This window comes from Pararge aegeria, chromosome 4, assembly GCF_905163445.1.
Source record: "Pararge aegeria chromosome 4, ilParAegt1.1, whole genome shotgun sequence".
Taxonomy (NCBI): Eukaryota; Metazoa; Arthropoda; class Insecta; order Lepidoptera; family Nymphalidae; genus Pararge; species Pararge aegeria.
In genome coordinates, this window is record NC_053183.1 from 13958125 (window position 1) to 13969620 (window position 11496).

At 35.0% G+C, this 11496-nt stretch overlaps 1 protein-coding gene across 2 annotated transcripts; it reads right to left on the reverse strand.

Annotated features, from left to right (window-relative positions):
• Positions 1 to 1732: 1732 nt before the first annotated feature.
• On the reverse strand, positions 1733 to 10742 carry LOC120623360 (twinkle protein, mitochondrial). Of its 2 annotated transcripts, XM_039889337.1 has the most exons (11): positions 10669 to 10742; positions 10157 to 10306; positions 9248 to 9474; positions 8693 to 8957; positions 7689 to 7836; positions 6167 to 6323; positions 5490 to 5639; positions 4944 to 5132; positions 3692 to 3880; positions 2575 to 2661; positions 1733 to 2370 (listed from the first exon to the last, which is right to left on the reverse strand). In XM_039889337.1, coding segments are annotated over exons 1-11 (1869 nt in total). In that variant the 5' UTR covers positions 10670 to 10742; the 3' UTR covers positions 1733 to 2064. The 2 variants fall into 2 exon arrangements, with proteins under 2 accessions (XP_039745271.1, XP_039745270.1); XM_039889336.1 differs by lacking the exon at positions 10669 to 10742 and having other exon boundaries at positions 10157 to 10415.
• Positions 10743 to 11496: the final 754 nt, after the last annotated feature.

Genomic DNA, 11496 nt, shown 5'->3' on the forward strand with positions numbered 1-11496 from the left:
TTAAAATGAGTTTTTCAAAGATTTTACTGAAAGTGGGTAGTACGGATACTGGTCTAAAGTTAGTGGGGTCAGAAGTACTACCCGATTTAAACAATGGAACTATTTTACTAAGTTTCATTAAGTCAGGAAACACACCACAATCTATACAATTATTAAATATTAAGGCTAAATCGGGTGCAACAATATCAATTAATGATTTGACAACGTTTACGGAAATGCCCCACAGATCATTTGTTTTTTTATTAATTAATAATTTAAAGGCTTTAATAACGTCAGAGCCACTAACATGCGTGAATTTAAAAGAATGGTTACACTCAGGCACATTTTCCTTTAATAGAGAGAGAGCCATATCTGGTGAAGAGTTTAATGATTCTGTTGTGGAGACGGGAATGTTGGTAAAGAAGGTTTCAAAAGCAGTAGCCACCTCGAAATCTGTTGTTAAGGCTTTATTATCTACATTAAGTTTAAAATTAATATTTCGTGGTGTTACTCTTCCCGTCTCCTCATTAATTATGTTCCAAGTAGTTTTGATTGCATTGCTGCTATTTTTAATTTTATTTTTGATGTATCGCGTCTTTTCTAAGTGGCAAGCGCGTTTAAAATTCTTGGAAAACAATTTAACATAATCCCCAAACTTATCACCAGTGTTAAATTGACGTTCAGCATACAATTCGTACAGCTTTTGCCTATTTTTATGAAGTTCAACTGTCGCCCACTCACTAAAATTTAATGTATCAGTAATCACAACCGACTTACTAGTAAATATAGAATGAAATAGTCTATTAAAGGTATTGAAAAAGGAGCTGTACATTGCATTTGGAGTCGCCCCTGAGGGTAGGAATGGGAGGTCATTTACTAGGCTATATCTCATTTTCTCTATGCGGTTGGATGTTACAGGAACAAATGTTATTTTACGTTTAGAAACATTTTTCTTCACATTTTCAAATTGAATAATTTGACCACAATGATCAGAGTCTAATTTACTAATAATATTTTTGCTTGATGAATTTATGATAGTAGAAGAGTAATATATTGTCCAACACTAATATAAATTATGAATACAACTTATTATTATTTATGATCTCCTGTAGAAAAAATAAATTATTTTAAAATACTTTGCATTATGAGTGAATTTTTCTACTTTATTCCAGGGAAAAAGAAACTTAAGAACTTATTTGGTTTTTAATAACTGTTTAACAAATTAAATCATGGTTATCAACCCATTAGGCATTACCGACCTTCAGGTCTCCTCACAGAATTAACCCCTCCACAGATTAGCCTACTAGTTGACCCTTCTAACTATCCTGAGAACGCTGTAGTCGACTTGTGTAGATTGGTAGACTTCACACGCCTTTGAGAACGTCATTAAAACTCTGGCGTGCAAGTTTCCTCACGATGTTATCCTTTACGGTTAGAGCAAAGTGATATTTTAATTACCTAAATTAAAAACACATAACACCGAAAAGGTAGAGGTGAGTGCCAGGGATAGAACTTGGCCCCTCCGAAGGGAATCTGAAGCCTTACGTAATTTTTAATTTTTTTTTGGGTTTTGTATTGTTTTAAAAATGAAATAGAAATTAGGACATATTATATATTATGAAATATATTGTTGTATATGCATTTATCCGCCATGACCTCATTAGAGGTTGTCAGTCAATTTATTTATGTAAATTAAGTTTTGCAATCATAATATTCAAATTCAAAATTCATTTTTATTAAAATAGATCTTTAAAAAAAAAAATGTATTTTGTGGGCTTACCGATGCGTACGTACTGATTATTCTATTGCAGTGTTATAATAGTGATAACTGCATTGGTATACTGAAAACTAATGCTAGCTACATGGGTTTCAAATCCGCCTGGGTCTAAGAAAAAGCACACGTCAAACTTAAAAATCTCTTTTTATCATACATTGTAATCAAAAAATATTTTTAAAATGCATCAAAACATATGTACATGAAATACAACTATATATAATATTCCCGAAATACTAACTATCCTCTTAATGTGTCAAAAATTATGTTCAAATACATAATTAAGTATTAAGTACATTGCAGTAAATGTTTTATCGGGTTCTATTTAAATTTAATATATCGCTAAGAAATGTGTCTGCTTCATTAGCCTTGCTTCGGTTTCTCTGACTTTTTGAAGACTTAGTGCCAATGTGATGTTGATCTTCTAAAGAATATTCTTCAAAACACTGGTCCAAAAGCTTTTCTGGCTCGTCTTGTTTGATCTTTGTTTTCTTTTTCGATTGGTAACTTAGAGAATCTTTGTCAAAGTCTAGCGGAACTATGCCAAGGTCACCGCTGTATCGATTCTTTGCAACTTGCAGATACTTTTTACCGCGAACTGCTGTCAACCTTTTATCCTGCAAAAACATTTTTCTAAATCTAATTTTCAAAGGCAAGGCTCGAAATAGTTTAAGATTCTATAGATTATCTCTGCCCACAAGTGCAATAAACCGCAATAAATCTATCTATCACGTCAGCTGTTCGTAATGACTCTACCACCAAGAAGGCGGCCTGAAACTCAGTTGTTACAATATTATGTATACAGTGAAGTCGATACTTACTTGAATAATAAGTACGTTATCTGCTTCTTGTGATGCTTTGGCGCTACCAAAAATGGAGCTCGTCGAGAGGTCTTCGGTATCACGTTCCTGAAAATAAAATGAAGTAGGTAGGTAATCTTTATCTAGTTTCTAGACCATCCTTGAAAACCTGAGATTGATCAATAATGAGAATAATGAAGATTGTACATCTACAACAACATAAGTACCAAAAAAGAAACAGGGCACGAGGAAAACCACTTATAAAAAGTGTCATATTCGTCGTGTGGATAAATGATTAGAAATCTTACTATTATTTAAATTTTTGTTTTCGAAAAAAATGTCACTTTACCTATAGCGAAAATTTGAAGCACTTTTGAGTATATTAAAAAAAAAATGCAAAAGATAAAAATTGCAAATGGGAATAAAGACTTATTTTGAAAAATATTAGAAAGTAGGTGTCTACTATATCCAAAAATTATCTTATTATTGCAGAAATTACTGATTTTGTTGTTAAAAATTTCAAATTATAATAAAAAACATATTTCAGGTATGTCGTGTCATGGCCGCACTCGTGACGTTATAGGCAAATTAGATTTATATAGAAAGTCCTTCTTCCATAACTAAAGGTTATTGAGTTTTGTATTAATAACACGAAACTGGGTATTGGATAGAAGCAGGCGTTACTATGCGGAAATCCATAATTAAATTATAAAAATAAATTATACCATTCAGATTCTCCTGCTATTCGCGGAGTATGGCAAATTAAACTTAATTTTCATAATACGAAACTGGGCAACTGATAGTTTGTAATCACAAAATACTTGATATACGCAGCGATTTCCGAAGATCAAGCTGTACAAAAGTATGTTTATACAGGCGTGACGTCATTCGGCGTATCACCTGTCAGATTCACCCGGCGTTCCTAGATTTCGCAGTTTTTTATTGAAAATAAATAACAATCTCACTAAAATAAAAATACGTTTTCATAATACATTCATCAATTATCTCTAGATTAGAACAATATTTTAGCTATTCTTTGTTACTGTCGTCAAGCGTTTTGCAAAGTTGCATACTAAAATTGAATCCAATCATATCACTATATTAAAGACGAATTTGGAGTCAAGTAACTTGGACAAACCTTTCGCGGATGCATGACCAGTGTGACGTGGCAATGCCGGGCTGTTGCGAACGTGCGGAAGGCGGCGATGACGGCGTCTTGGCGCATGTAGCGGTCTCCCTCGCGCTCTTCCCCCATGCCCAACATGAACTGGACGTTGTCCACCACCACGTGCGCTATGTCGTGCATGTACCGCGCGTGTTCTACCGCCTGTGTAATTTTACGTACGGGTGAAATGTGATAGCTATTTATGCAACTGTTACGTCATCAATAGCCTAACCTAACCTATAATCACAACGCTGCAGCCGTTGAGCAGACGGTGATCGCAGTAGATGATAGTAACAGCACAGAGAACGCTGCTGCCCGCTTATTCACTGACGTGCATACGGGGTAGCAGATTATATAAAATAGAGATCATCTCCAGTACGAGTTATAAAAATTTAAGGGTAGGAACTCGTACGATGATAAGTAGTTTCCATTTTTCATCATCTGCGTGTCCACACGGCATACTTAAAAAGGGTCATTGAGTGCTATTTCTTTTCATGGTTTGTTAATTATACAAACTTGATACCACACTTATTACGTACGAATGCAAAAATTGTATCTACGTCCTAGAATACCATTGAACTTTGTGGGTACGACTTTGTAAGTTTGTATGATTTAAACCTTTGATTATTGTATACATACAACGTGTAAATGAAAACCGTATTAATACTTTAGAGGCTTTAGAGGTACATTATTTACCGTCTCTGACACTTATCTGTGAAACCAAAACGCTAATAGTTTTTGAGTAAAGCATTGCCATACATTTTACTGAAATAAATCAGATGCAACCCTAACATCACATGCAAAAGTAAACTCGAGTGACTCGTGTTACTTCATTAGGTACGTGCCGCGTAGCGTAGGTACTATGCACGTGTCGGTCTTTTATCTTCAATAGGTTTGCCATAAGTTAACACTAGAGTGTTTTAAAAAATGCTTCTTTTGATTTAATATTTGTATAGGGTGCTTTCTTATGAAATATACTTATGCAGCCTTCAAAAGTTTTTCATAATTCCGTTACACGTTGTATATTCCTGGCAAATTATTAAGTAAATAAGTCGGCGACTAACGACCTTAATAGAAACTATTCGGCTTCGCCTCTTTATTCCAATATGTAAGTATTAGTCGACTGCCAATTGTTTAATTTCAGGGCTTTTGTGAAGTTTGGTTGAAAACTTATAAAATTGAACATCTTCAATCCATACATAAATAATTATGGTATTATTACTACCTCCATTACTACTTTGATGGGCTGTTGTCCGTGAAAGGCGAGGTAGTAGATTGGTAGTTTCTGGAAATCGTCTGCAAACTTGGCGAAATCTTGCAAATTCTGCTCAAGCGATACGCCGGCGAATTGCTGTAGCATCGTTCTAGCTAAACGAAAGTTGCGTATCTCGAAGCTACCCCATAAAGTTGTTACCTAAAGAAACGGCAAAGGTTAAGTTCAATCAGTTCAATAAAAAAATAAAAGTATCATTAAAATAGAGCCGGCTAAGTTTGTTGTGGGCTTCTTCTTAGACCAGGACGCGATTGGAACCCTCGTAGCTTTAGTTTTAAGTTTACGATTGTAGTTATCGCCATCACTACTCACTGCTATGTACACATTTTGTATACAATAACGCATCAAAAGTGCCATCTATGTGCCTGTTTGAATAAAGGAATATTTGACTTTGACTTTGAGCCAGTAATATTGGATAGAAGCAGGCGTTACTTTGCGGACCTCCATATGATGAAATATATTATGAAAATTAAGCTTAATTTGGTGATAGGTACTTGCCCCTTGCTGCGCGAGGTCTAGGGACATCTCAGCACAAAGCGTAGTCTTCCCGCAGCCGGTGGGGCCAGTCAATACTGTCAGTTCACCGCGCCTGTGACCACCCAAGAGACGAGTGAGAGCTGGAAAACGTCGCCATTTTACACCTCTGACCTAAAATAATAAGAAAACTGTAAAAGCTAAAAAGTAATGTCACTCAGCGGGCGATGGAGAGAGCTATGTTAGGTGTATCTCTCCATGATCAAATCAGGAATGAAGATATGCACAGAATGAACATTCTTTGTCCCATCGCCTATCTGACGTCAACCTTCCTTGGTAATGTTTTTTGTAAATGGAATAACCGACATCTTTCGGTTCAAAAAAAAAGGTTTAAGGGGATTACACCCTTTGGTCAGTCAGTCTCTCTGACCATCCTCACACCGCTCCGCTGTCATCTCTTAAAATACAGAATTGTTAATGTATAAATGATTAATGTTGAAAAAGAAAAAGAGCGACGGTTGAGTTTCTTGACGGCGTCTTCTCGTCAGAATCTTTCTACCAGTGGTAGAGTCACAACTCGCAACAAACAGACTTGAAAAACATAAAAGCATTTTTAAGGCCCACTTGACATAACTGAATCTGAATTTTGAAACAGTCACCGCAAAAACCGTGTTTGAAAAGGGCTTCAACCATCCCATTACCTTATCAATGTTAGTGAGTTCTGAGTATACGTCGTCTCTTAGTGCTGCAAAAGTGGTAATGGATCTATGTGCCGCTGGTTTCGCTTCTGACACTAGAGTCTTCAGGGAAAGATCAGCAGTCGCCGCTTCGGTTGCCGTTACCAAACCATCTGTAGGTCTAGAAATAAAATTATATATTTATTTTTTTAAACAATGTACTAGTCGACTGTTAATAGACGTAGAGTATTTATTTATTCGACGGCCGAATGTCGCAGTTTGCAGCGACCCTGCATTCTGAGTCCAAGGCCGTAGGTTCAGTTCCCACAACTGGAAAATGCTTGTGTGATGAACATGAATGTTGTTCAGTGTCTGGGTGTTTATCTGTATACTATAAATATATATGTGTATGATATTCATATAATTATTCATCGGCTATCTCAGTACCCACAAAACAAGCTACGCTTACTTTGAGGCTAGATGGCGTTGTGTGTATTTTCGTAGTATATTATTGTTATTGATAATATTATAAAGTTGAAGAGATTGTTTGGTTGAACACTACGCTGAGGTTCTCAGGAGAATTAGTCTCAGGATCTTCTGGTTCGAATTGGAACGTAGTTTTGTGTTGAATAGTCGATATACCTAGAAAAGCTATATAACGTCACGCTACAACCAATAGGAGCGGCTCATCAATGTAAAATGTAGCAAAAACGGGAAAAAATATTCGTTTACAGTTTACAGTTTACATTTTTATTATTTGTTAGTATAGCTGAATATGTTTAATTATTTTCAATTGTTCCCTCAAATCAAGTCTTAACCCTTTGTCACAGTTGAGACTTGATTTGAAATTAATTAAAAGAATGGGAGGTTCGAATTGCTAAAAGTAAAAATAAATTTACTAACTTCTTTTATTAAACATATTTAGAGGTACTAATGAGGTGGGAGGGGCTTAGATAGATAAGGTGGGGGTAAGAAAGGTATAAAACGCGACACATTGGCGAATCTTTCACTTAACAATTATTCATTCAAGTCAACATTTGAGGATGGTCCGGTTTCGGAGCGAAAAGTGAGGAGCAATGTACCCTACATTGTCGAAGTTCTGTTGTTATGTTGTGCTGTGGAGTATAAGGATCGAAGAAATTATAAATAACACCACAAAGATTTTCCTACTTTTCGCGGAGTATATTAATTAGCAAATTAGCTTAATATTCATAACATATCATGGAATTCCGCAAAGTAATGCCTGCTTCTCAATTAAAATATGAATTCTATTAAAATGTTATCTCTACCTGTTTGTGTTTTAAAGCCGCGGACAGGTCAGTGGCGTGCACTTCATACATGCACAAAAGCACTGCTTACTCTAAAATTGAAATATAGCTCGTCTAGGAGGAGGATTTTTGCCATTTTATGCAATTTTCCTGCCTTATGCATACCCTGGTAAGAAACCCAGTGCACGCCACTGGGACAGGTGTACAGGCATATGGACATATCGACGGACAGACAGACGGCGGAAGCTTAGTAACAAACCATTAAAATAAACTCTTACCTTACAAATCGACATCTTTCTTCTCCAAGCTTTTCTGCGACAACCCGCATGTTGTCCCAATCGCCCCAAAGGCACAACCTCTGGTAACCCTCAAGACTCGGCAATAATGACGGAGGGAGACTACAGTTGCTTAGCCAAATGAGGGTACCTATCAGATATAGCATTTGCAGCAATTATTATAATAAGGGTTTAAAGAAAGTATACTTGATTGTAAACCAAAAACCACATACAATACTGGGCAATTTTAACTTAAATACTAAAGTGAAAGATTCATAATATATTAAGCTAGATAGATTTCAAACTGACAACAGATTTCGTCTGATGGGAGGCCGAAAAGCTATGGTCAGTTTTTTTTTTTATAAATAATAATAAATAAATAAATATACTACGACAATACACACATCGCCATCTAGCCCCAAAGTAAGCGTAGCTTGTTTTATACTGAGATGATTGTTGATTAATTTTATGAATAATATACATAAATACTGGAGATAAACACCCAGACACTGAAAAACATTAATGTTCATCACAGAAACATTTTCTAGTTGTGGGAATCGAACCCACGGCCTAGGTCTCAGAAAGCAGGGTCGCTGTCCACTGCGTCAATCGGCCGTCAAGTTACGAGACTACTAACAAAAACGTGCCATCGACCGATTTAGCGTACCGTTACGAGGTCGCGAAGAAATCGATTACGGGTATGGTTTATAACTGCCATACGGCTAGCAGGTTAGCCGCGATCATCTTAAACTGCATATTATAAAATTGGTAACAGTACTGTACATATAATTTCAGTGGTTCTATTTACAAACACTGTTAAAAAGAAACGTTAAATTTGGATGCAGCTAAGGTAATTACCTACGCAACAACAATGCAAGCCAAATTCAACCTTAACACTATAGTAAAAGACTCAGAATACATTAGGACAACCACTGTTTGGCATTTGGGTAACAAAGTTAAAATTATATATTTCTGTTTGATGTATTTCGCAGTCAGTGGATACTTACCAGGAATTTTACTTGCTGCCAAATGTAGTACATCCTGTATACTAGGCACAAGTAAGGCCTGGTCAGTACGATTAACTTTCATAGCTCTACAGTAAAACAATCCTGCTGCGTAAAAACCATGGCTTTCTACGTCTTCTTCCCTTCCTGCTTGAAGCTTGCGGTAGCCAACTACATTGTCTAATGAGTTTTTTAAAGGAAAATATAATACTGTTTGATCCATTGATACTCTTGTCTCTGATAAAACTTTGCCTGCCTCATGATGGTACTGAAAGGAAATAATAAATTTTAAATTAAAAACAGTGGCTTTGCTGCTGTTATTATACAATGAAACTTATCCAACTAAATATTGCTTTTATTGCAAATTGATACAAATTACATTTATAGATAATTTGTATACAATATTTGCATAGTCTACTATCAGAGCTCTTTTTGTGTTAAATCATCAGATAAATATAAGGTTCAAGTATTTTGGTATTATAATCTGATGAATCTGATATGAAATACCATCATTGGGATGGTATTTAATTTAAATAATTTTGTGTATATACAACTTACTGGAAATTCAAATAATCTAAAGAGATCCAATAACTCTGTATCACTTAAATTTTGAACTGATTTTGTTTCGTCAAGAACACTTTGCCAAGCTGCTTGAAAATTTATCACTTTTTTAGTTAAGTTTTCAATATATTCTTTGGTTGTGCCCTCTAGTCTTGTTTTCTTTATTAATCTCTCGAGGATATTCCAGTCTCCATGAACATTGCACTTAGGACATAAAAAATAACCTGCAATTATAATAATAATTTAAAAGACTCAGTGATTTCCATATATGATAGACATATCTGAAAGTATTTCTGCTTCCTTTTAAGGGAGATAGAGTTTGATCCTCATGTTGAGGTGTGTACCTCTAACTTTACAAAGTTACCCACATTCAAAAAAATTAAATATCACTTGCTTTAACAGTGAAGGAAAAGAATCTATCTGGATGTTAGTGAGCTCTGTCCATCCTCACTAACCTAAGGGAGTTGGCAGCCAAAGGCTTCTTATCTTGTAGTGTATTTAAAAACTCCCCATGGGATTTTATAAAAAAACTTAATCCATGCAACGAAATCTTGGGAATCAGCTTCTTTTAAAATAATATAACAGCAGTTTTAAAATCCTTAAAATAAAAATGGATGATGGATTGCTTATTTGTTTCAAGTATGGTTTTTTTTCAGAAATCACAGTGGAATGTGGAACTGTAAAGGTTCTGGGAGGTATAGCCCCAGGGCTCGAGCGTTTTTAATTAGGTACTTATTTACCAAAAAAAATAATCTGAACCTAACATTATTGACAAAGAGTAACACATGCTACCTGAGAGTTCCGTCCGTAATTTTACTTACCGCTCCAGATATGTTGTATTAGATATCGTTGTTTATTTTAAAACTATACTACTATATAACAAAAAATGTATGGTTATATACATACCTGTTGTTTTGTTAATATAAAGTTTATTTTCGCTTCTCTTTTGTTCATCCTTCTCATTTGAGCATATCGTGCATTTTATTGTAACGGACGTGAACCCATCTTGAACCGCAAATCCTTTCTGTCTTAGTAATTTTCTAATATCGCCGGCCACTGCTTTAGGAATATCGTTGCTTATAGTTTGTAATTTTTTCGAATGAACTATAATATTTATTACAGATTTTAACTTAAAAAGTCTATTTGGGCTAGTAACATGATACATTATATTATTTGATTAAATATTGAAACAGAAACATTATAAAAAAGTAAACATAACCTCAAAACCCTTTGTTTACATTAAAAATTCTGTATATATATCTATTTACTGGTCTGTGTAATAAATGCCTGTGATTTTGTAAGACAGACAGGTATCGATGTATAAATGTATCGATGATTTTTATTTGGTTACATCTATTTAAATCAACATTAAATATCAGGTATCGCAAACTTATCAAATACGATCTATTTTGACTCACTAAAACCGCTAGAACTAACTCTTTAGTGTAATAAAAAAACAAACACTGTTTAGTACAGAGTTTAGTACCACTATATCGACACTTCTGGCCTGTTTTGCATCCCTATGTGTGTAAAGTGACAGACGTCAGATTTCAAGGTCGATTGTTTTCATGAATAGTATGGAGGGTAGAGGTAAGGAGAGTCATCTTATATGGGAGAAAAGTTGAAAAAGTGTCCAGTTGTTGCGCTAAATAACAGTTCAAAAATCCTCCACAATGGCGCTGGTGGATGCACAGGGTATGGTATAAATGTAGCAATCGTAGATGAATTGAAGTATGCCGAGTTATAAAATTTAATGTCATTATCGACTAAAGTAGTTAATTATTGAGAATTTCAACAACTTAAGTTGTACAAAATATTGTGGTAAATATAACCTTACTTCCTTGTATCTCCATACTTCCTTGTTTATTTAAGGTATTATTCGAGGCTCCATTCGTTTAGAAATGTCGCCTTGGTGCCGTGCCGCATTTTGTAAAAAGTCACCGGTGTAAATCTGGTAGCAGGAGAATTTGGTATTTTATATCGAAGTGCATATGCCGTTATGGAAGATTCTGTTTGTTGACTCTGACAGAAAATGTTTTTCCGGCCTTGGGAGCAGTATGAAGGGCCTCAAGATGTAATTTTGGAAGTTTTCAGATTTAAATGGATCTTTGTAAAACATGTTAACAAATTATAGTCAATTTCCATTGGTATTTTATTCAAATGAATTTTTGTACACTTATCACAATAATTTTAAAAATAGTGGAGATACAAAGAACTAAAAGAAAATCAATATAGTAAACGGGCCC

What these genes read in the sequence shown, in the direction of transcription:
- LOC120623360 (XM_039889336.1), bottom strand. Translation starts at nt 10,415, where the DNA reads ATGTATCATGTTACTAGCCCAAATAGACTTTTTAAGTTAAAATCTGTA. An exon ending in TTATATTAACAAAACAACAG is followed by an intron (nt 9,475 to 10,156) that starts GTATGTATATAA and finishes TTATAATTGCAG; the next exon opens with GTTATTTTTTATGTCCTAAG. An exon ending in AACTCACTAACATTGATAAG is followed by an intron (nt 5,640 to 6,166) that starts GTAATGGGATGG and finishes TTATTATTTTAG; the next exon opens with GTCAGAGGTGTAAAATGGCG.